This window comes from Ricinus communis, chromosome 4 (assembly GCF_019578655.1).
Source record: "Ricinus communis isolate WT05 ecotype wild-type chromosome 4, ASM1957865v1, whole genome shotgun sequence".
Taxonomy (NCBI): domain Eukaryota; kingdom Viridiplantae; phylum Streptophyta; class Magnoliopsida; order Malpighiales; family Euphorbiaceae; genus Ricinus; species Ricinus communis.
In genome coordinates this window covers 11,405,035-11,432,586 of record NC_063259.1, presented here as the reverse complement: position 1 = coordinate 11,432,586, position 27,552 = coordinate 11,405,035, and the positions used below count along the sequence as shown (strand labels likewise).

The 27,552-nt window shown below is 34.4% G+C and overlaps 1 protein-coding gene across 3 annotated transcripts; it reads right to left on the bottom strand.

Moving 5' to 3' along the window:
* LOC8286220 (protein FORGETTER 1) lies at positions 1–27,552 on the bottom strand. Of its 3 annotated transcripts, XM_002518780.4 has the most exons (32): positions 26,710–27,550; positions 25,435–25,500; positions 25,110–25,283; positions 24,903–25,033; positions 24,644–24,720; positions 23,141–23,322; positions 22,910–22,987; positions 20,692–20,824; positions 17,560–17,620; positions 17,387–17,468; positions 17,051–17,179; positions 16,766–16,909; positions 16,229–16,328; positions 16,019–16,150; positions 11,537–11,607; positions 9,938–10,110; positions 9,746–9,839; positions 9,247–9,344; positions 9,031–9,166; positions 8,492–8,598; positions 7,488–7,583; positions 7,278–7,365; positions 7,064–7,184; positions 6,559–6,658; positions 6,358–6,481; positions 6,214–6,291; positions 5,966–6,084; positions 1,906–1,959; positions 1,715–1,817; positions 996–1,124; positions 469–580; positions 1–366 (listed from the first exon to the last, which is right to left on the bottom strand). In XM_002518780.4, exons 1-32 carry the CDS (start codon positions 27,229–27,231, stop codon positions 335–337), a joined length of 3,846 nt encoding a protein of 1,281 aa, XP_002518826.1. In that variant the 5' UTR covers positions 27,232–27,550; the 3' UTR covers positions 1–334. The 3 variants fall into 3 exon arrangements, 1 of the variants encoding a protein (XP_002518826.1); XR_007215514.1 differs by lacking the exon at positions 1–366 and having other exon boundaries at positions 996–1,146; positions 26,710–27,552; XR_007215515.1 differs by lacking the exons at positions 1–366; positions 469–580; positions 996–1,124; positions 1,715–1,817; positions 1,906–1,959 and having other exon boundaries at positions 6,021–6,084; positions 6,358–6,438; positions 26,710–27,552.

Genomic DNA, 27,552 nt, shown 5'->3' with positions numbered 1-27,552 from the left:
TTACTGTAAAGGCAAAAGTAATTTCTATTTCAGCTGTAAATTTTACTGACAAGTGTTTTAATCCATTGTACAAATTAGTTAGAAGTACATCTATGAACAATACAGCCTAGTAACCTATCATTCTCTTTTTATTCTGTGATCTCCAGAAATATACAAAAATTATATGGGGAAAAATGGCTCAAAAAAAAAAAATGAACCTGTGAGACAAAAAAATGACACTGCACAATTTCATTAGATGTTGCAGAAACGAACTCTTCAATCTTCTCAGTATGATGCTTATGCTGTATCCACACAATTGCAGCTTCTGAAGGCATGCTAGATCTATAATTACATCTCAATCGTCAATATCTTGAACCCATGCTAGATCTGTAACCAAGATATAAAGCAATGATTAGAACTGTGTAAAAATTTTGATCAAACAGAGGCACTGCTAATTTATGCCATGGCATGTGAGAGAAAAACAGAGACCTTGAAGCACAGTTTCTACTGCAGCATTTGGTACAAGCAAACCAACTATGCGATGGCTATCTGTGGTGGTCTCTAATCGCACAACACGGAGCCGTTTATGGCTTTGACGTGCCTGTCAAGAAGATTAGTTGAGGTTTAGTATTTTCCGTAACTAAGAACATAAAGTGACAACGAGCATGTTTAGCCTCTCTTTATACTATTTTCATCAGTATGGTTGCAGTAGCATCCTCTTCCAGAAATACACATTAAAAAAAAAAACAAAATACTCGACTGCAGTAGAGGGTAATATAATTGGAAAAGAAAAATAAATATATCAAAAATAAAAAAAATAAAAAAATAATAAGAAGACATAATAATAATAATAATAATAATAGAAGGCTGTGGCTTCCATGCAATAGAGATTTGAGTATGATGAATGGACTTAAGATTGAGAAGCAAGGAAAGAATAATAAAGTACGCTTCCAATTTCCATTTACTCAAAGTTTCAGTTAAGGAAACCAGAAAATTGTTAAGAAATTCAATATTACCTGCTTAGATAGGGCCTTCTCAATAGTCCCCCAAACAGGAAGAATGAGGCCGCCCAAAACATTCACTTCTTGTAATCTTCTGCCAACTGTGCAGAAGTTGCTAAGCTTACAATTGGGCCCATGCATGCACTGCAGGTGAATTAACAATAAGCTAGGGTAGTATCAGGACAAAAATGATATTAAACTTGCAATTACCATAAATTGAGTAGTCAAGGAAAAAAGAAAAAAGAGATGTTCCAGATCCATGAATAGAGCTTCTCCCAACTTAGTGCAACACTGTACACTATAACTCAACATGCGATCGAGGGTAAGCTAGGAGCTGAAGTGAATATGCATGCTAATCAAGGACTTTTCAGTTTGGAATGATTCTATTTCCTCCAACCAGATAACAAGGGGGTAGTCGATCAGATAAGACCAGCTCTTAGCAATTATGCAGGACAGTAATAGGGACAAGTTTTGAAGGATACATAAATCCCAAATAACGATTTTTAGTAAGCCTACAAGACACGTGGGTAAATAGAAAAACCCACATCAAATTACAAAATCAAGGGAAAGAAAAGAAGAAAGAAAAAGACATCCACGTTTCATTTTCCCAAAAGTACTTTGCATATTTACATCCAATTATGCAATTTTCTTAGCTCAATCAGTATCTGATACCTCACATTTACAAATGCAAAACTGAGAAGATAACATACAGATACATGTTCTGCCTACCATACCTGTTTGGATGAAACTTCATATTCATCTTCCCAACCACTTCGTGCCTTGTCAAGAGATGATATTTTTCTATATTTACTTTTCAACTCTGCCAGAGGCATTTCCCTGAAGAAAATGTAAAGGGATCAGTGAAAAAAAATAAATGCAGTTCAATAAGAAAAGAAAGAGGAAAATGCCAAATAGTATGTGATACCTCACTGACTCTCCAACAGCAGGCCTTACAATCTTAAACATTCCCGATGCAGGACTGAAACATAATTTAATAAATAAATAAATAGGAAAACAAACGCTGCAATAAGCATCTAACAATACGAATCATTTGAATGCCTTTTTCTAACAAAAGTATAAGCAAACAATAAAGAAAGCAGAACAATGAAGTTGCAAGGGACCAGAGTAACTGAAAGAAAGCAAACAAATGGAGGCATCCAGCAGATATTAAGGTCTCAAATGTCCATTTGACTAAAACTGACATCCTGCAGTGTAAGATATAAAACAGCCAATCCAATCTAGACTTGGTTATAACATCACTGCAGCAATGAGTTGCTCTCATGCAAGACGTCATAAAAACTTCTCCCGCTTATTAAACCTAGTATTTGTAGTAGCATTAGTCTAACTGAATATGTACTTCACCAGACACAAATTTCACTTTGCAAGTTTCCAATCATTAATTTCATAGCATTTGAACCATGTGAATACACTATATTTTCATACGATCTGAGGTGAGTGCGATAATGACACAAAGTAGGAATGATATGCATCGATGCCTTTCCCTGTTCTATAAAAAGAAAAGTAGAGGAGCTGAAAAGGAAGGATGAAAAGGACAGAAGTATACTCTTCCAAGAGTGAGAATATTCTACAAAATGAAAATGTTCAAAGATTCAATGTTTAAGCCTAAGAGAATAATGAAGCTATCCAGATACATTTGAATTACATTTCCTTGTTTAAACAAAAAATACAAATGGTAAACAGAATAATTTCTAGTATGGGAGACAACTCAGCATCAGGATTGAAGTTTCAAAGTAGCAACTATCCAATGCATATACAGCTTCCACCCGACATTGGTTATATTCTTTGCTAAGGAAAATAATGATAACATTCTAAAAAAATCATTGTCAGTCGAACCATTGAATTTGTGAAAGGGAAAAAAGATATAAATTTCTTAGAACTTAAAAAAAAATTTTAATCTCCAAATTTTAGAGTCCGAAATACTTGTTCCATCGGTTTGTTGGTTAAAATCTTGAGCAGTGAATTTTTACTTCCTGGTGAATTTCTTGTGAAGTCACTACAATATAGTGGACATTTTTCCGAAAGGTGCTCTTATTCCCAGCAAAGTTCTCTCAATTGTTTGCAGTTTATTAACATGTTTCCTCACATTATTCTTCAGTCTCTCATAACAACCTAGGAAAAACTTCTAATGTGGAATGAGTGGTGTCAGATCTGAAAGTCAACTTAACTTCTGTCACCATTCCAATTCAGAATATTTTAACAAATAGTTGGTGAAAAGAAAATGTAAACACTTCAGAGCAACTCACTTTGGCTCTATTGGGGCAACGGAGGCACTTGCTCCCACTTGCCTAGAGACATCTCTCTTATTGTCTAGTCTAAATGAATATATTTTACTTAATTATTTATATGTTTCCTGATTAATATAAGGATTTAGATTTGCCCCCACTTGAGAATAATTTGGTCACTTATTGATTGAATTCATCTCACAGTCACTTAAATATGTAGATTCTTTAGTGATTATATTTGATTTGATGTGTGCTAATTAATATAAAATTATAGATTATAAATTTTATTAACTAATATTGATTTGGTATAAACTTGTGAGCTTTATATGTAAGAAAATTAAACAACATTATTTACAAAATGTAATGCTCATATATGTATTAACATTAAATTTCTCACTGCAAATCCTTTTTCTATGTCAAATTTTCTGTACATTCCTTTTGCTGTCTACATGGAGATTTTTGCCATATTAAATACATAAAATGGACAATATACATATTCTATATTTATCGATATCATATGTATATAAATTGTCGCGTATCAACACAAAATTCTGGATCCATCCCTGGCTAGTTGTGCCAATATGGATGGTCAATGTGAATAGTTGTTAACAAGGTAGAAAGCAAAGAAGTGGCTTTTAGGTTTCAAGAACAAGCCCTAAAGGGTATTTCAGTCTGCTGCTAAGTGACTGCTAAATCTCGTTCAAGGTCACTGAATTTATTACTATAGTTTAACATTTTGTCACCTAAATCCAATTTGTAAATATTTACAAAGGTCACTTATTTCGATAAAAGCCTGAGATATGAAAACCATGTATTTTTCTTCAATATAATTAACTAATAAAAGTTGAAAATTCAACTTTCTCACTCAGAGGACACATCAAAAAACTTGGCCATATTGCTGTAGGAATACAATACCTTATTAAATACAAAATAATGTTGAATGATTGATATACAAAACAATATCACAATATCATATTCTGTTACCCGCTGTGCACATAGCAAAATTGATATTTATAGTCAAAAGGTGAAAACATTTTGAGGTAGAAGGCAAAACCTGAAAGGTCAATAGTTCCGCTTCACGAACTGGCCCAGGAACCACGAGGGAGAGGAGGCCAGTTAAGGTTCAACCCTCTCCGAAGTGGCAACTGGCATTAATCAAGAAACGACAGTCCGAGCCAGTTCAAACGCCTAAGAAAAAAAAACGGCAGCCAACTGGCCTGCTTCGTGTAACCAAGGAGGACTGGAACTGGCAGTTCCAGTTCAGGTTGAAGCTATCAGGTCTATGTGTATACATGGACTGCCAATAACTACCCAGATATAAGCTTAAAAAAAGATCTACCAGTGCATAAAAGACGAGCCCATCAGAACTAGGTTCTGAAGAGAGTTGTTCTTCTAATTCCTTTTTCATTACATTCCCAGCCCATTAGAGTTGTCGCACTTTACAAAAACAATCTGTAATGAGCTATAACAAATGTTTGCCTGTACACAATTCACCAGTGATTTCACAAAACACCATAAAACATTACACTCTACAAAATCCATTTACAATTTAGGACCCCATTCCAAAACCAATTGTAAATACCTATATATTTATCACTTATCATCAAAAGCCTTAGAAAATAATAATTTTATAAAGATTCTTGGTTTAGCATTAAAAGCCAACATCCTAACTGATAAGTAAATGTGCATTTAAAAAATAAGAAATTACATAATAGTCTTAAACAAAATAAATAAATAGCATATACATTTTTGGAATAAAATAAGTCCAATACTTAGTTTCCTGACTACCTCAAGTATTGTTGGCATTTTTTCTTGTCTCATTTTGTTGTGATGAAGCCATATAATACAACTTCATTTTCCCAAAACAATTGTCTGAATAATTTACTAATTCATTATGCATGAGCCGTGACATTAGCAACATAAGTGAAAATGAGTAGACAAGGTTAATCTAGATGGAATGAAACCCCAACAAAAGTGATACTTTAAGCATTGTGATTCCACAACACAAAAGAATGGAAAAGCAAGGATTATCTGCCAGTATAGCAAAGGCGGGACTAGCTGAAATGGAAAATTTCTACATTCGTCCTAATAATCTTAAAATCCTTGTATGCGTAAGAGTAAAAGAAAATGAAGTCTGCAAGATGAGTGGCAAAAATAGATGTGTAGAACAGAAAAAGAAAATGATACAAAGAAGGAAGTAATATGCTCCTGGAAAGACAACTTGCAGCTAATTAAGATAAGATCAGGAGCAATTGAAATAACTTGACCATGTAGATTGCAAATCAATACCCAGTACAGCATAAATAAGATATCTGTAGAGCAAGGATGACATGGAGTGACATTGCCCAAGAAAGAAAGATTAGTAGCTCTAGACCTCGTTAAAAATATTATCCTTAACCAAACAACAGAAAAGGTATTGTCCAGATATTTCCAGCCATACAGAATTGAGGTTCAGTTGAGTTTATCCACGTTGACCTACTATGTGGATATATTCAGAACTCGAACTGGGAACACAGTTTTCTATAACCTTAAGAGAACCTCAGATTCACAGTGCTATGCGTCTGTCCTCCCACATTACATACTTAAATAACAAGAGCTGCTAGTTCAATTCATTCAACAGGAACTGATAGTTCAACTGATTCCATCAATTTGTATAATGGAGCTTGATGAATCAAAAACTAGCAATATATCCACATAGAAACACCAGACTGACTATATAAATATATCAAATTTTAACAATACCTTTCAAATGCTAAAATGAAGTGACGTCTTCCCAACCATTCCCTTTTAGATTCATAGAATCCATCACTAGAAGAGCCAAGTCCATCTTTTTGCTTCTCCTCAATCATGGTACTTGAAGACTAGAATTAATAAAACAATTACAAAATTTTTGGTTATTAATGAGAAGAAATCTCATATCATACAACACAGAATCAAATTCATTTTTATATACACACAAAATAATGAGGGGAAGTAAACAAAATGAGCACCTCCCATGTTATTCCTCGATCCAGAGTGAAAGTAAACAGAATTGTTGATGCCCCAGACATTTGATCAACATGAACTGTCTGCAGGGTATATAAAGTCAAAATAAGTGATGCTGTCAGTCCAGTAAGTAAACCAAAACTTTTTACCTTTGGGGTTCCTTGTAATTCAATGATGTTAGCTTTCATATCAACAATCCCAGAATCAAGATTTCCTTCAATGCGTGCATTCTGAACAAGAAGATCTAAGATACTGACAAACAAATCAAACAACCTGTATATTGGTGAAAGTATTTAGCACTCTGAGTTCAATAATGACTACGGTGAACATATCAATTATAATCAACAAACCTATTTTGAATCTCAGGTGGCAGTCCTAAGAGTCGATTGAGGAAACGCCCAACATCATGCATGTCCGAATCAATTATGCGGCCAGATAACTTTCCATTACCTATATTTACAGGAACTGGTAAGTTAATGATCAGCACAAAAGAAAATTATTACAGGATTTTATGAATTAATGAGAGCAAAAGACAAAAGAAAACAAAGAAAAAAAACTAATGAATAAGGGTACATAATATTAATCAGAAGAGCAAGAAAAATGTATAGTGAAATCTGTGACTTCTCTTTTTGTTTTTTCTTTTAATAATTATAACACCTAAAATAATTACTTAGTCCACAGTCAAGGTGGAGATGCACTGCTCTGAACAGCTATATCGACCAAATAGCAGAAATTCCCCTATACGACAGTCGGGGAACTTGAACTTCAGTAGAGTCCTCTAGCAGCAACACTTTGATTCATCTCAATGGTACTAAGAAAGAAAGAAAAGGAAAAACTAAGACAGGAGAAATTTACCAATAACAGAGTCTCTAACTATTCCAACAGCCACAAGTGCAGCTTTTGCCTTGATGATAAAATCTTGAATGGACTCTGGATTCTCAGATGAACACCCAGGAGGTACAACTGGCAGGACATCCTGAAAATTCTGCTTTAGTTATTTCCAAAATATTGGATACTTCATTCTTGTTATATTCCATATGAAGAGAGGTAATGGAAAAAATGATTAAACCTGCTCCATTATTCCTCTATACATCACCATCAATGCCTTTTTCCCATAGGCACTATCATAGTTATAAGCACTCAAAGTTGGTCCAGCCCTGCAGTACAAAGCATTTCAAATTTGATGGGATGCATAATCAAGCAAAAGGCAGAGTTGCTTGACAATAATTATAATGCATATTCTAAATGCTTATTAGCATATTATACAAGCCAAATTTACCTCCGATCTCCCTGCGTTAATGCCCCAAGAGATTCCAATCTCTTGGCAACTATAGATGCAAATCGGCGCTCTCCACCAAGGTTAGTGAACAATAGCCTGTACAAGCATATGGGTGTGATTCAACAAGTTTAGCAATGTGACTGTAATTAGAATGCTAATTCTAGTCTAGGCTATATAGCCTAATAACTCATTTGATAGAAAATATTTCTATCAAAAATATCTTAAGAGAAGATGAATTATTTCCAGGATCTATTGTGACAATAAGTCAACTACAATTATTTTCTGGACTATGGAGCACATTGGAAAAGAAGTTATTTAAAATGAAGTAGACCTTAAAAAACTTAACAACTACAAGAACTTGGCTTTCTTTCCAGCCATAGTGAGATAAAGGTCAAAATGCCAGAAAAAAATGGATAACTCGTGGCAGATGCCAATAGCTGATGGCAGATAATGGCCAATACCGATTCCCAGTCACAATCACCAGTGGTCGGTAAACTTGTAGATATGAGCCTGTGAATATTTTGTAGGTGTGCTATTAATGTGCTTGTATAAGTCGAAAAAAAATATCGATATTTAATTACTTCCACTTGGCCAGTAAAATGTTTCCGATCGACTAATTTACCAACATACCCCAAACACCAGAAAATGCAATTTAAAAGTAAAAGGTCTTTTTAGTGGAATAAATAGAGGTATAATGACAATTCAGCACATACAAGTAAGATATATACCGATTTGATTTAACTATAGTTCTGTAAGGTTAACTGCATAATTTAAAATATCAAGAAGACATATGATGCAATTGATCAACTTAATCTCATCAATTTCACAGGACCCTCTAACGCCACCAACTGCCAAAAGTGCATAAAAAGAATTACACATCTGCAATTGAAATAAAAAAACCAAAATACTACACCAATCGGTTGACTAGCCAATCTGACTTCTTTTTGCTAAAACAGCCAGGTAAAATAGATGAAAATGAGTTAAAAACAATTAACATACCCTACCTGTACTCTGGTGCAGAAGCTTGATTTGACCTATGAGTTCTTCCAAACTGTTGAATTGCTCGATCAGCACTCCAAGGAAGTTCCAGCGTCAGATGAACCCTTCTTTTCTGTTGATGGATATGTAAAATGGCACACATCAGAAGAAAAGGAAGAAAATTTTCATAAAATATGGGAAAAGATTTAAGTGGTACAAATTGCAAACTTTAAAGTATATCAGCAAGAAGAAACCCTGAAAGTTGAGCGACTTACAAAAGGAAAAAATTACTCTTGAAAACCTTGTTGACATTATTAACATAATCTAATTATTTACTTGGAGGGCTTCTTCTTTTTCGAGGTCACTTATTTTCTTAGTCGACTCTAGATTGATTAGTCTCTAGATCAAGCAAACAGTAGGGAAACAATCCATGCGGCCAAATGATTGAGGCAGACTTGAGCACTGATTGATCAATAATAATGAGTTTCAGGGACCTTGTTTTCCATGCTACCTTCTGTTCTTCGTTTTAACTTCTAGTTTCGAATATTTGAATCTAAATCAATACCTGATTTATTGCTCTTCTGTCTGCCTGCAATGAGACACCGGCTGATCCAGCCTCAGAAATGACAGCAACCAATTTCTTACCATCCATGAATAGCTGCTTCTCATGCATGTTGACCATTTCCATGGTGACATCCTTTCTAAAGCAATAAAATAAAACAACACCACTCAGATATGAAAAACAAATTGATCAAGAAGTGAGAGAGGAAAAAAAACTCACGTGTTCCGTGCCTGATAAGTTACACCTTTTCCACTAGAGGCCCTTACAAGCATGCCTCTCCTCCCAGTCATTTCTGCAACTTTTTCAGGGCCTCCAAGCTACATGAGTATCAAATGCATGGTCAACAAGAATATTACCATGCTTAAATTACTTAACACCATTTATTATGTAGAAATATATCAGCCCCAAACAAATATTATAACATGGATCCAACAAACATGCAAATGCTAAAGCAAAAAATACAAGCAAACCAAAATCCCAACAAAATAAATGCCTTGTTTTTTCATCAGTGATTTTTTCTTGGAAGTCACTTGGATATTGGATACATTCTCCTTAGTTAAGCTTGACAGTGTGAACCTCTCTCCAATACTCAATGAGTAATGGCTAAGGTTTTCACTAGGGACCTCTCTATGAATAGTTAGTAGCTAATGGAAAATAGAATTATTTGTATTACCCATCAAAACGATTTAAAATAAACCAGAAAAATATTAGAAACTACCTGATCAATAAGATCATCCAAGGGATTGTTTGGGAGATCCAAGGAACGAATTATCTCCAAAATTTTTGACTTGCGCTCCAAGGAGGCTTCATATCTAAAACAAGTTAATAGTATCCAACCATGTAGAAAATGTAGTTTCAATAAGAGAAAAACTGGGGGGCATGCAGAAGAACACCCTAGGCTTTTACTTACCTCTTCAAGAGTTCCGCATCATACTCTTCTTTTCTTTTAATATATTCATCCGTTTTTATCTTGCATGAATAACATGACCAATCTTCAGATACTAAGTCAGTAATAGGTGGGGCTAAACATGCCGGATGGACCAGTTGCCCACAGCAAGAACATCGAATTAATTTCTTCCTTTCCTGCACTTGACAATTTAGACATCATATAGCATTGGATATCGGGGTACAGCAGAGGTGGCAAAGAACGGGGCTTGAGTTGGGTCTACATTAGTTGTGCTGCATATCACCCAATTTCCATTTATGACCTAGTTATTATTATATGGTTATTATACCCCACTTCCCAAAACACACAATGCACCCCATAATACCCAATTAATATATGATAGAGGATACCTCTTTTCCCTTTCACACTAAACTTTTATTGATAACCAGATTTTAGAAAAACTACTTTTTGCACAAAAAAGAAAAAGGAAAAGCTTTTCAATGTGGATCCTAAATTGCTCTTTTATCTTGTCCATTTCTCTCCTTATAAAGTAATTTGCAGCATCATCGACACTAACATTAGAAAAATGATAACAACTGATAATGGAGAATTGATAGCAACACCAGCTTTAAATAGCCTTAATATAAAATATCAACACAAACATTCATATAGAAGCTAATATAAAATTGGTAAATATAAAGTCTATAGTACACAATAAAACAACTGAATTCTTGTAGTAATTTATGAGGCTTAATGACCCCCAAAGTAGTTTATGAGGCTCAATTCACTCTCATATCAACATTTTGGTCAACTTACACCAAAACTTTCTATTTGGTCCAATTTGACCCGAAATAGTCAGTTGAAAACTTTACCAAGCCATCTCTTCCTCCTTCGGTGATGGTGATGGCCAGCCTTGGTCCCAAACCACTCATAGCTCAGGCTTTACAAAGATAGTAGCATTGTCTTCTCGTTTCGCTGATAATAACAATTTTAGAAGGGGATATCGAAAGGCAATTGGTCTCTTTGAATTTGATCAAATGATTTAGGTAGTTTTTGGATGATCGGAGTATAGGGATGAAATCTCCACTTCATGAGCTTCGTTATGGCAAAATTTTACTTTGATTCAGTATCATTTATGATTGGATTGGGGCAAACTGGACCAAGAAACAAGAAGTTTTGGTGTAAATGAACCAAAACGTTGATGTTGAAGCAAATTGCATCTCGCACAATAGTTCAGGGGTTAAATTGACCGTTTAGCCCAATTTATGATGATAATTCAGATATGAATGAAATTTAATTTATATTATATATTGTAAACCTACTTAAATTTTAAGTATTTTGTCATATGAGAAATATTTTTTATATTATAAAGTAAATTTCAACAAAATATTGCAAAAATTGAAATACAAAAAAAAAATAAATAAATAAACACACTTTGAATCCTACAGCAATACACAGGCTCTATTCTAGTACTTACTAGTATTAACTAATCAGTTAGAATGGCACCAATGTCCTATGCTTTTTTAGTCCATACATTAACAGATTAGGTTTGACCTATTTCTACCCATTAATCACTCATATTTTCTCCACCTATAGCAACATTAGAGAGTAGGGAACTTCTACCTCTTCTCCATTGCATATCTCACAAATCTGGAACTCATCATCGGAGTCGGTTGATTCATGTGCAGAGTCAGCTACATAGGCCAAACAAGACAAATAGAAACTAAAGTGCCTTAGAATTAATGAGATAACAAGCAACAAAAGAATAAATCCATAGAACAGAAACAAAAACTGATGACTATGGTTTGGCTCCCTGTTCAAAACAAAAAAGGCAAACAGAAAAATAATATCTATTTGGCAAAAGAAGTTTACTACACTACTACATATATTTATATATATATATACGCAATAAAACTGCTGGCCAGCTACTTGCTTCAATGTTCATAGTTAGGTGAGATGCATTACATTAAATGCCCCTCCATTTAAAAGGAAGGCCAAGTGAAACAGATAATGACAAAATTAAAAACACAAAACAAGGGCATAAGGGAATCTCAAAAGTGAAGAGTGCAAGTGTCTTGCATTCATGAAACTTTTACATTGGAGATATTAAGATCGTCTGATTATTTTTTTCAATACAAAAGCTTGATTTTTGTGTTCAATATAAGCCCTTAGTACATTACTTCTATGTAGGACAGCTTTGCATAAACTGTTCAACACATCATATTGATTAAATAAAGGGCTTGATAGAATGAAATCTGAATTTAATTGCAGATTTTCAGATCTGATATGTGAGAAAACAAAGACAAGGTAAAAGCTTCTAAGCGTCACATTAGAAGTTCTTAAACATCACGTAAAAGGTTAAGGAGTTGCATCGAAACAACTCAAGGTACCAATACTGCTGTAATTCGTTAAACAAAACTCCAAACTGATATTATACCATTTAAAACCTACTAATAGGCACATATAGACTAAAAGTAATCCTTAACACTACTTAGGTTAGGAAATCCTAAACTAGGAAAATTATAAACTAATAATAAGGAAATACCACAATATTAAATTAATACTAATTACGATAGAATTAAAATAACTTCTTATATATCTAATTACGATATAATTCCTAAATACATAAACTACCAAAATAGCTGAAAATTCTTAATTCCATCATTAACACTTAAATTCCTAATTCTGATACTCCCATCCTGCAGCATATTGTTAGAGAACTATTGTTCTAAAAATCAAGCTGACATTTGGTGTTTATTATATAACATACTGTTACTTATGTTAGCATAATTCGTACATTCTCATATCTTTTTATTTAAACAGCGATTAAATCCATTCGTATAATTTTGATATCCATTCCAAAAAATTGGCATCATGTTTCAAGAATTATGGACTCTTTATACTATTTTAATGAATTTCGTTAGACAATGTATATTCGTAGTATAACAAATTAGGGAAAAGTACAAAAGCATACTTTATGGTTAGGCGCTTTCACACTTAGAGGACTGGTTTTCTTCATGACAAAGAAATACCTGTAATTTAGTTTTCTTACACTTTACTACCTTACAAATTAATATCTTTAGATTTTTTATGATTTAATATTAATTTAATATTCATTTCAATAATAAACTTATTTTATAGGTGATTTACTCTCAAATCAATTATCAGAAAACTCCTAAAAATATTACAATTTTATTTTAAAAAGCATTTTAATTTATTTCTAATAAAATTAAAAATATATATTTTAATTCTATTTAACATAAATCTAATGTAGTTAATTATATGCTAAATCACTTAATAAGTGATTTTGTTATGGAAAATGAATATTATATTAATATTAAATCATAAAGATATTAGTTTGTAAAGTATTAAAATGTAAGAAAACTAAATCATAGAATACTTCTTTGTCACAAAAAAACCAATCCCTTAAATGCAAAAGCGCCAAACTACAGGGCAAATTTTTGTACTCTTCCCAACAATTTATACAAGCTGATAAAGGAATAAACTTTATCCACCAAAAAAATAACTTTAAAAGAAAAATGATTGAAATATTACCCAATAAAATGAGTGAAATACCAACTTTAGAAGTTCTGTAATCATACAATTTATACGTTGAATTTTAATCGACCATTTCATATTTATTTTAATTCTTAAAACATTAAATATTATTTGAGGTGGTTGTACAAGTACAGAATTGTAGTTTATATGAATAATCAGAATAGTAAATAGTATAAATATATTTTTCTTTTCTAGTTTCCATTCGCTAGAATAAGAAAATTAATCGAAAAATCAAATAGAGTATAGGTTTCTCCCACTTCATCAAAATTTGTTTGAATTAATTTTTCTCGGGAAAAGTTAAAAGGAAAATGAGACTGGCAATATTTGAACTCATGCGAGGGCTGAGGATGGTCCGAGATGGTTCGAAGATTGCCAAATCTCCAAAACTGTCCCCATTAAAATAACTCCCATAAACACACCATTTGTGTTCATAATATTACTTATAATAACTTACACCTTAATATATGAAGGTGATTCACTGTGAAATATGAGTAAACAATATTCCTGCAGATGAATGGTCTGAATGGTTTGAAACTGTGAAGTTATAGTTAGATATTGAGATTGAATCTTAAGGATCCAATGGATTATAATTTGAAGCTTTGAATTTATTGTCAAATTTCAATTCCTATTTTGATCCGGCAAGTTCCAGTCCAATATCCAATTCTAGATGAACTGTACTCTTGCCTAAGTTTTTGGGATCCACTACATGGTGCAGACACCTTGCAAGTTTAGTAATACACTTCCATTATGAAAAATTTTAAGAAAAAAATTATCTAGAAGAGGAGCACCTTTCTTACTCTCATTATGAATAAACCAATATCTAGAAGAGGAGCACCTTTCATGCTATCATTATGAACAAAAAGATATTCAGATTTCCTAATCCTACGAAGGAGACTCATGGAGTACAATAACATAATGATCTCTTAGAGTAACTTGCCTCTGCTTAAAAACGTTCAGCAGAATCTTTCACATTAGGTGGCAAAACCATATCAGTTACAAAAATGAAAGTTACAAGAACCTTTTGAAATGATTAATAGCAAATTAGCTTATAGTACGAAGAAAAAGAAGATCAATTGAAACAAGATGAACCTTTAGATAGTAGGACACCAAATTAAGAAATAAATTTACACACAAATAAAATTTGCTAACCTAACCAAAACTGTAGCACCCAAGTAGATAAAATTTTTATACTAAAGTTGGTCATTCTCAAACTACATGCCACAATTGCAAATTTCAACATATAAAAGGCATAATAAGTGATCTCCGTGTTGTGTGTAAGTGAATAGCTTGCTGCCTGGGCACTCCATTATTGAAATAATAATAAGAATTCTAATATTAGAGTTTAAATTTCAACAATAGCATGAAGAATCAAGTGCAAGGCATGTGACATACTAGTCAATGATATCAGGGGAAAAAAAAAAAAAGGCAAAAGAAGGCACCAAGACCTCTATGTCATATTTATCAATCTAGTAAGACAAATTACAGGATTATGATATTAAAGTGGTGGGTAACAGAAAGGAATACTTGTTAGATATACAAACATGTCAAAGGGCGCTCAATACTACAATGACCATTCAGAAATAGAAGTTCTACAAGACCAAAATTAACACTGAATGCTGGATGAAAAATCATTTCTAGAAGACAAGTATGGTTGAGAAGAAGATAGGTTGTATGCATACAAAGAAGGGATATACGAAGCATAAGAATGATTGGACTCATAAATGGAGGAGGCACACATTGATAAGTCAAAAAAGAGAAGTTAGATGGCTTGACCATATGTAAAACAACAAATGAACTGGTAGGGAAGACTTGGCACATTCACCTCGCTAATGTGAAGACAGTAAGAAGAGCCAAGATGATAGTAGGTTAACTGCTCAAAAGAGATTTAGCATTTCTACATCATTACTGAAGTGCTGAGCCCAAAAGAAAGGAGCTAAAAGAATGAAATTAATAAAACCACCTAAAGCTCCATTTGTTTCATGTAATAACCTGTTTCCCCAGAAATTTGACATTTTCTGGTTGTTTCTCAAGGCTCCATTTGAAATAACCTACTAAAATAACTTGGAGATCGTCTTATGATGCTTGCCGCATACTGGGAATATCACTTTTCTTTCAAATAAAATAGACTATTAAAATATAGAAACTTACTAAAGCTTCAAAGTTATCTATTTTGTTATAAATATAACAGAAAATAATGGAAAGAGAGCTATTGCGATAGTTTGCTGGCAGCGGTTACCCAAGGTGTTCTTGATAATTGATATGCTAATTGGTACAAGTCTTTGCAGTTTCCATATAAGTTCCTATGCTATTTAGAAGTTGTACAATTCCAGAATATGCCTTCCACTTTTGAGAAAGGGGAAGCCTCCCTTGAAAATGGCTTAGTTTTCCCTTTGATCAGGAAAATATTTTCCATCAACCAACATGCTGGCAAATTAGGAAAAACTATTCCGCAAAATAAACAAGCCTAAATTTGGACTGATGCTAAGTCAATTAGTAGATAACTTCAAGAAGAATGAAATTAATTAGTGTCTAGTCTGAGAAACTCACTTTCAGATTCTTCTTCACTTTCACCATCACTTGCAGGCTTCCATCTTGCAACTTTCCTAACTCTCCCTTTTAATGAAACACCAGGTGTTGCTGAATGCCGCTTCCGTTGAAGTTCTTTCACACCTTCATCTCCTACAAAAGTTAAGAATGCCAACTCTAGCTTTAATGACAATACAGAAGATACAAACAACTCATAAACTCCAAACATACCTGAGAGAGATTCGGGTTTTTCTGGCAAAGGATAATTTTCCTCAGCAAATTTCAGCAAAAGCTCTCGAGGTCCAGAGATAAAATCATCAAGTTCAAGGCCCTGAAAATTCAAACTATACTCAAAACTCAGAACAAAAATGTAACCAAAGGGCAGTCACAGTCATTACCTTGTTGCTTTAGTCAATTGCTATGCAAACGTATAAAAGACATTGTCACACTCAGATGAAGATGTTTAAGAACCATCACTATCAATGCGATGTACAATGAGATAGCTAAGTCATTTAGCTTCTTTAAGATGGTTTGCATTCAAAGATTTGAAGAAAATATTTAGCTAATTTTGGCGGATTGAGTAGCACTTTCATTTTAAAAGGTTCTTAATTAGATCCTCTTTTGGTTCTGCGAATAGGTTGTCTCATCCATCACAATCTCAATGAACGTTCATCTTAACTTTAACAAGATGAAGAAAACAGAAACAGATAATGAATTAAGAAAATAACCACACAAAATGAAGGCAATGCATCATAGAGCAGCACGCACATATTTAGTCACAGCTTCTTCTGTTCGAGCCTCTCCAGTACTCTGGAGGCCAATAACCACGCACTTATCTTCCATCAGAGCTTGCTTAGCTAATCTTACAGCGGCAGGAACCTTTGCTGACATGCACAAGTGTCTGAAGAAACGCTGCAGTAGTGAATGAATGGATATTTTATATTAACTGAGATATATTGAAAACATACAAAAACAAATTATTAAAACAAAAAGAAGTCTTATTTGGTTAGGGAACAGTCAAACATCAGGCAGCAAGGTGCTAGCTATATATACCTGATGGCTTGACCAATATAATCTCCACAATTGACTAGAAATCGGTTTGTCATTAGTGAGAAAAGCACTTGCAGAAAGCAATTCCACACGCAACTCTGCCCAAAATTCTGCTGCTTTTTTATATATCTCCTAGGGAAGTTACAAAGTAACATGAGGAAACACAAAATACATAAAGAAAAAATCATATGCCAGATGTAAAACAGTGAATCTTTTGAAGGCAATTTTAAGAAAAAGAATAAAGTATCAGCATATTCCTTTATATCATTCTATATGAGGTAGCAACAATTTCAAGCATCAAGTATATGTCAGACAATAGGAGAAATTAATGTCTCTTACCACCATTTCAGTCTCTAAAGGTGCTTCAACAACTTCAAACTCAGCCCCTTTGTAGCTAAGGGTACGACATACGTACATTCCCCTAAAAGTCAGAAAAAAAAAATAACAAATCATAATATTATATAATATGAAATGTATATAGTTGTTATGTATTCATATAATTGTATAAACACCTTGCTTTCATATCCATAGCAACAAGTTCAAGTGCTCCTACACCCCCTTTTTCAAGAGCACCTGCACATTTATTTTTTCCAGAAGAAGATTTCTCTATTAGTGTTTGTATTCAGCAACTGATAGTAAGATAAAAATGGAAGGGCAGATAGGGGAAAGAGAGAAAGAAACCCATGCAAAGATTCAAAATGCTAATACTCAAACAGAAAAGCATAGTAATGAATGTCTACAAAATGTACATGCACATGCACACAGAGGGGCAGAACTTCAGAAGTCAAAAGTTATAATAAAATATCTGATCTTTAAAGATCAATTGGCTGCGTAAATAGATTTCAAACAAACAGATGTAATAATTATATTTAACAAATATTAACCCTGGTATTATTCAAAATTTTGATGATAACCAACTATAACCATAGGCATATGGCTAAATTCACATACTCAATAGTTAATAGGTTTTCAGGGAGTGCTTCAGGAGTTAATGTTGGAGGACAAAGTGCATACATGAGTTTTTGTTCAAATTTTGTTTGAATTACAAATTTAACTTATGTTCACTCATACAAGAGCTTTATATCTTACCAATAAAGAGGCTGGGAAAAGGACAAAAGGTCGTAGAAGTAGAAACCTAGAAACACATTCCCAAGCTGTTATGTGGCATTGACCCTAGCCTTCACAAGATTTTTCCAAAGAAGAAAAGGAAATTTACTTCTGATACCAAATGACAAGGAGGTCTCTTTCCTATAAAGTAATTAGCATGTCTATTACCACCAAATCCAAAAGAACATGTGTACAATCAAAGTTGCCAACACAAAATCCCTTTCTCTTCAGAGATACGCTGACAGAATGTATTCCAAATATGGAGATGGTCCTCTAGCTCTCTTGTGTAAGATTTGTGGTCCTCCCAACCACCATCTACCCAAATAGAAATCTTAAACAAAGAAAAAATATTGGATTTCTATTGTCTCTACCTTTTAAGTCAATAATTTTAGTACCACCTCTTCAGAATGAGTATAGCATATCAAGGTAGTAAAAAGGAAAAGGACTTATGGCAATGGTTCCTTGATCATCTGAAAAGGCACTTGTCTATTCATGTATGTGAGTGTGTATGTGTGTCAAAAGAAGTGGAACAAAATTAGAATAAGAATACTACAGGAGTATTGGATAGAAGAGATTAAAAAACTTACTAAGAGAAAAGCAGAAAAAAGAAAGTAGAATCACTTTTTTTATAAAAAAATTCTAGAGAAACTCGTTGGTCCTTATGAGTGTTGGATCAAACGATATCAGTGGCCATATAAGTGGATTTAGAACCTTACCTTGTACAAATCCAATTGGCTTGGCTAAACCCTGATCTTCACTACTTATATGTCACTTTATATTCTTGTCCCTTTCCCACGTGGGACTATATTCTCCAATACTCCCCCCAAGTGCAAACCAGGCCTGAACCAATTGTACTTGCCAAAAATGGTTATACTCTTAGAGGCCCATCACAAACACACCTAAGCCTACTCATTGAGGCCCTAGATCAACAAACAGACATGTGGAATTTCTATACAAATAATTACATTACAAAGAGAAGACCTAAAAAGCCAATAAGGTAAAGAAATAGTACGAATAAAATTGAATTAGAAAAAATAACAAAGTATTGGAAGATTGGGTACATAGAAAAGACAAATATAAAGAAAGGATTAAAAACATTTCAAACTTGGCAAACTTACAATCAAATGCTGCTAACATATTAGCAGGCACCATTGGTGTTATGAGTGTTATAAACACATTAGCTTGCTTCACCTAAATAATTATTGCAACAAGTCTTCGCAGAAAGTACGAACTTTAAAATATGTTGATCAAATGCCCTAACTGAATCAACTCATCAACTCTCTCTTTGCATGAAAGATGTGCCCAAAATCCAACTTCTGAATAAGGCACATAGTTGGATAGTAGGTGCACAAAAAGTAAGTGCCTATGCAAAGGAATCTTGCCTGTAACATTAGTTTGCTATTGCTTTGAGACCTAGCTTTAAAAATTTGAATAATACTTTTGGTCTTACTGTTTCGGCTTTTTGGAAACTACAGAGATTTACTTTGCTTTCCCTAAAAGGTGGACTCCGAAAAACAGCTGCAGAAAAAAAAATTGGAAAAAGAAAAAAAAAAAACAGAAAACAAATATAGCCCCACACACGACTCCATATGGAGCTTTGGTGGAAAGGGCTGCACAATTTTTACTATGGCAATGCACCCTTCCAAACAGGAAAGGCAACCTTGAACTCTACAGCACTAGGAGACCCTCCAAACCATAATACTCCACCAAGCAACAGAGATTAACCCCAGAGAACTGCAGATAAATTATATACATGTTCCAAAGAAGCAAAACTCAGTAAAACCTAACAATCTAATAATTTGAGCTAGAACAGACTTAGATGATTTTCGCCACAAAACACTCTCATCTAAATCATTAGCCTTCCAAACTGATATATAAACAGATCCATATATTTATTAGCGTAATATTTGACCAGATATCAGTAGGCAATATCGTTAAACACTAACATAGACTCAAAAGGTTCGGAACCATGGTTTCACAGCATTATTTACAGTTTAAGATACAAAAGTTAATTAAAATCTTGATTGAGATACAATCTGAGATAGAACTAAAAGCATAAAAATATATAAAATAACTACACCAGCAAAAGAGTGTTCGCATAAGAAGATGCACGAGTATGAACACCGCATGTGTGTGTGCTTGTTGAGGGGGGAGAGAGAGAGAGAGAGAAAGAGAGTAACAACAGGTATGCTTCTTTTGTTTAGGATGGATAAAAAAGGCAGTTTCACTTCGTCAAAGAAGATGGATGAAGTAATAGGGCCTCTATTTAGAATACAGTTCATTAATATTACTGCTAAGATAGCTGAACAATTCAACATATCCTTCAATAGCCATCACAACAGAATTACAGCTCTTGGTTGGATAAAGTTAAGATCATTGTCTTATAGTCATTCAACCATACTACTTTATTGTTTTATAAAAATCAAAGAAATGTGTAAATAGACAAGCCATAAAGATGATGCAGAGGAAAAAATAGTGAAAAAGATGAAAGAGGATAAGAACCAAACTAGAAATAAAACATGTGAAAGTTAACACACCTAAGAACTTCTGGAAATCAGAAAAACATGTTCCAGCTCCCCAAAGTCCAAGCCTGACCATATAACCCATATTACGTGGCTCGGAGGCACCAGTTGCTGAGCAATAAATAACACGTGCTTCAGGAAGACGAGCCTGTTTTATAGAATTTAAACATTAAGAGTTCCCAGCAAACACAGTTAAACTATGCAATTGCAGAATAAAAAACATTGGTGTTAACTAATTAGTATAATGTTCATAAAAGCATTCGTAAGACTAGCATGATAGTAGGTATAGTAGTATGGCATGTGAACATGGTCATGTCCATGGATAACCACTAGAATATTTCTAAAAATCAGCTAAACATACAAAGCCAAATGTAGAGGAACAGCAGGACTATACCTATGTTAGGAAGGGAGGGAAATAGGAGAAAATGAGTCATGGGCAACAAATTTGTTTCAAGCAGGCCCCACATTTTCCTCTCCTCATTTTGCTCCATTTCCCAAACAAAGTGTAAAAGATATACAATAAGGAGAGAAAAATTCACCTTTCTTTCACCCTCAATATAATCATTCCAAATTATTCCTAACAGAACACTCTGGGTGGGGAAGAAAAAGAAGAGACAAAGTGTTGGGAAAAAAAGTTGTATTAAAGAGTATTACTTTACCTCTATCGTTTGGATGGAAGTAAATTAATAGATGATAGAGAATAGTTATTTCCTTTTGTCTTGAAAAGTAATAAAATGAGAGGAAAAGCAATGTTTAATGTGGATTTACAGCTCTGTCCACCTATGTGAATAAACTATAATTTATTCATGCATTCAATAATCCAAAATTGATTGACTGATAGAGAGAGAGAGGGAGAGAGAGAGATACACAGAAAACTAAGAGAATTGACAATAGAGGTGCGCTTACTGAAGTTAAATTGGAGGCATATACGTGATTTTCTTTGACGAGTCTTTAACCCCAACATACTCCTACGATTTCTCTCTAAATCTAGGAGAGAATTCAATCCCTGCACCCAGTAGGAAATGAAACACCATTTTCCTAGTTCACATTATTTTGCCCTCATTCTCAAAGAGGGAGAAGTTCTTTTTCCTACTCTCTTTCTGGTCAATTATTTTCTCCTCTTATTTCCACCCTCCAGTTTCCATATTTCCTGCATATGCTTTTACAGATAATATGTGAACATTTTCCCCCGCTATTTAATGTTTAACATGCATAAGAAAAGCAGTCCATGGAAAATCTTTTTCCTTGTCAAAGGATAAACTAAGCCATTTTCGAGAAAGAAAGACATCCCACTTTAGAAAGCAAGTCATTTTTCAAAGTTAACAACAGACAAAATTCATAAGAAAATCATGTGGTTCCTTTCATAAAACCATAACTAACCACCTCCGAATGCCAATGGCCTTCACTGATCACCACTACCCACCTATGATCATTGATGACCACCTACAGTTTAGCCTATTCTTGTTCCTTCTATTCAAGTGTGTTAAAGAATTTTCTTTTAATTAGAACAAAGGTTTCTAACTAGTCCAAGCATTATTATGGTCTTATCCATTGAAAGGAATATTTTGTGTGCAAAAATGATTCACTTGACTTTTAATGTTTCAAACAAACAACAGGAAAAAGAATCCTTTTTCATAATAAGTTTCAACCAAAAGAACAAAGCCTAATTCATCAACTCTCCAACAGATCGGAGTGCTATAGTACTTGTGTGCCATCAGCATACATACAATTGAAATTGAACCATGGTTATAGAATATGAGTCCACAAGCCCTGCTATAAGCGTTGATATTAGTCCTAGTCTTTAGAATCCATGTATGCTATAAGCGTGGGATGTAGTCCTAGTCTTTAGGAAAGTTGTGTTTCAATCTTTTGAATTGGAACAAGGTCTGTCTATAATGAAGATATGGAATGAAAGAAGTCGGACTGAATTTTCAAAATCAAATTGTTCTTAGAGATAGTAGGGTTCTCTCTTAACGAGAACTTGAAAATTACCCAGTCACTCACCCCATAACTTATTCGATAACCCAGGAACATAACATATTATCTTCAGCGGAAAGAAATCGGAAGAGCAACTCTATGAATGTAGAAGATTTAAATGCCACTGCAAGGAATCAGCATTGAAATATGGAAGAAGTATTACAACAAATACAGACATATGTGTGGTGTAATGACTAATACAAAATAACTATAAAGGTAAAGCACATTCCTTTAGAATTCAGTTTCAAGGCCAAACCTGGATCTCAAGAACCGCTTCACCTGTTCGTGTTGGCTGACTCCCAGCCTCAGGTACCAAATTTTTTGCTTTGTGGCACTACAATGAAGCCAATGATCCTTAGCAATAAAAGATAGAAGAATATATCCAAAAAAAATGAACACTTACTCATCAAACAAGAAATCCTTTTGAGAACTAAACTTTCATACCAAGTCTGTTTGACAAATAACCAAAGGAAACATGATCTAGTACCTCATCAAATATGACAAGACCATCAAATCCTGACCCACACCACTGAACAAGCTGCTGTAGACGAGAACGGCCTTTTTCAGAAGATGCTATAAGACTACTGTAAGTTAAAAATACAACTCCCTCCCTGACACCAACAGACTTTGAATCAAGCTTGGAATAGGGAAGCTTATTCAAAGCATGCACTGCACAGAGAAAATAATTGTTAAAAAATGGCAAAAAGGGCTAAAATCTATGGTCTAACAACAATCAAACTAGGTATTCACCGCATTAATATTTGCAATACCTGAGACAAATACTGAAAAGAGACTATGTTTCTAGTCATGATTCACCAATCGAAGAAATAAATCAAGAGATAACAAGAAAATTACATCAGTTATAAATCAAGAGGACCACATTAAGGTATTGTAAACAAGAAGCATATTTTATATGACTAGTTAACATCTTTACTTTTTTCTGGTGTACAATCTCTTACAGTTATATAACAGAAATGAAAACATAAAATAAAGAGTGGCAGACAAACCACACTTTGTGCAAATGGATGGCCAAATAAAGTTCTTAAAAGAGTACAACAGAGGCCATTACATTCAGCATACACCTATGATTCCGCAAATGCCACCTCAAAGCACTCCATCATTGTAAATATAACAGTGCAATTTAAATCGTTAGAAAATTTAATTCTCTATTTCAATTAATAGAATGAATCACAGATGAAGCTAAATGATGGCCAAATCAAGTGAATTGATTAAAATCAACTGATTTGGTTGACTCTTTGTTTCCTTATCAACCCCGAGACCCAAAAGATTTAATTCATATATTTTATTATAATAAGGACCCCTTGAAGCCTCCTCTATGTAATCAGAATTGAGATTATTATAAGAGAAAAGCAAGAATGTATCATATGGCATATACCTAAATGCTAAACTCTTGCTACTGCATATAGTTACATCTTCTACTCGTATACCAATATTTTCCCACCATTTCCAAGCAGTATAGGTTTCATTATTTTGCATATGGTTACAATATATGGTAAAATTTTTCCATCAAAATACTGACAGATATCTTTTAAGAATTATTCAATTTACAGAAGCATTTAACTTTTAGAAGAACTCAGCATGGTGGAGACTTAGACCTTCATTCATGCTTTTTAGGCAAGTGCCTCTCTGTTATCCCATATGATTCTCCATAATTTTTTAAAATAACCCATATTTGACGTATTGTATTCAGTTTACATGGAAATACTTTAGGTCAAAATTAATTTTAAGAATCTGTACCAGGTTTTACTATTCAATTGAATTCTCAATTCTAATTCACAAATTAGGACAAACTCTCAATTTGACAACTACCCCAAATTGCATTAGTTAGGCCACTCCATTATCTATTGGCCAAATTAGTGTACCTCACTAGATTAAAGCAAACCCTTGCCTGGCCATACTTAAATAAGTCATTCCAATTTCTAATGTTCATTAATTCTGGAAGCCTAAAATAAAATGACATACAATTTACCTTCAATATATGCTGCACCCACATCATCCAAGTCTCTCCTTGCATCAAACTTTAAGTCTGAACCAACGGAAATCCACCTGTGTAAGATCATTAGAGGATAGCAAGAGCACATTAAAGATCAATAATGGAAATGTGAGATCCTTTCCTAAAGCAAAGAAAATTGATAACAAACAAGCAAAAATGTAGTGACATCAAAATGTAAGAGTAAAACAATAAGAAAAATGTATGACAAAATGCAGAGATTGCAACCAAAACTAACAATGTTTTCCTCCTCCCATGGAGCCAGTTCTCCCATATCAACCCTGCAATTGTTCGACCTTTACCCACACCAGCTCCATCTCCAATAAAAAATCCCGCCCTAGCACCACTCGGAAGGTGCTGGAGGTGCCTCTGTCAAGGAATATCTTATAAGTTAAGGAACTAAGAGGTTGAAAATATTGATCATAAGTTCTATAGTGGAAACCACCTGGCAAGCATAGACCAGAGTCTCAATCTGCAAGCATGACAAAGCGTTTTCTCTTTCCAAATCATCCTTAATTTTCAGATCATAAGTAGGCTCAGGAGGCTGCACTGCAGATAAAGAAGATGTTTCCACTATAGGATCAGGATGAGGGGGTCCAATAGAAAGCTTTGGAGGTCGCTGCATGAACAGAAAAAAATCACATAAGCCTGGAATGAAGTCTGATCCCCGACCAGAAGGTTCAACAATTAAGAGACATGTCCAAGAACCAAAACTTAATAGAAGGCCAGAAAAGCAATCTAATCTGATGCCTTCTAAATAATGCACTCACATAATCTGTAAATGTTTCTCCTACAGTGCCACCCTCATCTTCTTCTCGTTCCACTTCAATAGCCACCTAAGGAATTTCATTGACAAAAGGAAATAAGAGGAGTAGAATATACAAGATTAAAGAACAGATAATAGCCTCAGCCATGAATAACAGAAAATGTGAACTTCAAAAACTGAGCAACACACCTGTATTTCTATGTTTATTGCCATTTTCTTAGTCATGGTCAGCATATGATCATGGGGATTTATAAAAATACGTTGGTTTCAGTGAACAATTTTATAAATTTTTTGTCAAGGCTTCAATAGTAGATCCAGAATTTTATAGAAGATTTATTAAATTTTGCAAGCTAGCATCCAGTGGGAGATTCTAATCTAGAGTAACGTTTTTTCTTCAACTCTCTAGTGATGCATGTGGCTAAATAAATTTCTGGTCACTCCCAAACTATCCAAATCATTAAAGTAAACACTGTCTTTCAAGACTCAAAGCAAGCATTCACTCACAAACACCTGAAAGAGTTTGTTCCTTCATACTTCTATAAGTATGCACTAAAAAGGGGTTTATTAGGATTTTAAGAAACCATTAACTAGGGCACCAAAATTTTAGACCAACAAGCGAATAAGAGTAGAAGTTGTTTCAAGATTCCTAAGTTGACAATGTCATCTACCTCAAAATCTAATGCCTAACAGAATCTGGCCACTGAAGAATCTCCTATTTGCTCTCTAATTTCGTCAATTTACATTATTGTCGCAAGAAACAAGACCATTATCAGTCAGGCATGGTTAAGTGCATTTTTAAGATTTTTCCTGTTTAGGTTGCTTGATCATGCTTATTATTCCTACTAAGAACAATAACAACTAGGCATGAAGATCACTGTCATTTGCCACATAAGTAAATTATTTTGGTATCAATTAGTGCACAACAATACTTGTAAGAAGAACAAAAACTAATAGTTGTATGGAAACTGACTAATGTGTGTCCCACATGAGACAACAGATAACAACCACACAATAATGTGAAGTTATCAAATATAAAACATTTGAGAACAAACTGATCCCAGGGCCTAAGCAATACATTTAGAGAAGCAAATACCAAATCTGTTATTTGACACTCAAAGTAGAGAAACGAATATATTTATTTCGCGAAAAACTAATTCTACTCAATTTGGTTCTATCCACATTTTATACTCAAAAGTAGAGAAATAAATGTGCTATTTCTTCCTTTAGAAATCATTTGAAAATAAAACAAAATTAGAATTTCCCAAAATGTATAAAAGACCTCGTTGACTTCCTCTTGAGGAATAGGAGGCGGCAGAGGTCGCGGCAGAGGAGGAAGAGGTGTTGCTGCTGTTGGTGGTGGTGTTGCTGCTGCTGTCGTTGGAGGATGATAAGAAAACAAGTGTTTAACTTTAGATAAATCGACGGCGAGATCAACAAAACACTGAGGGCACGAAAACCTAGATAAACCATGAGGCACATTAAGAAGAGCCTTGCAGTTAACACAAGGAAGTTGGATCTTAGTTGGGTCGATGCCGTGAGCAGGCACTTGTTGCTGCTGCTGTTGTTGTTGTGACTGCTGTTGTGTGGTTTTCTGTGGATGATTCTTGTGAACCCTATTCATTAACTCCGGCGGCAGCATTTGATGCATCTGACACGTCGGGCATACAAAATCAACCATCCCCGGTCCCACCGTCAGTATCATCCGGCAACCTGCACAACGTACTTGTACTCCGCCTCCATGTGGCTGCAGCGCTGGCGGTGGTTGCGCGGCCAGCGGCGGTGGCACCGATGGCTGAGTCATAACGGTGTGGTTTTCCTCCTTCTTTTATTCTGTAAACCCCAATTGCTGGCTGCCGATGTGTATTGTGTACAGAATACAGATAGTAAATAGAAACTCGGGGCGCGGGAAGGCGAAGGGGTTTAGTTTCCCTTTTGAGGTTTGGGGTTTGGAAATTTTGGCTCAGCAAATGAGAATTTTGCCGTTTTGGATTCCTCCATTTGCAAATGCTGTGAAATTGACACTGGAGTGGGATACATCACGTGCATGGCGTGTGAGCATAAGCGGCATTTGGTAGCAAATTCCCCCTTCTCCCCATGGATGGCCAAGTCACGGCTATAGTAG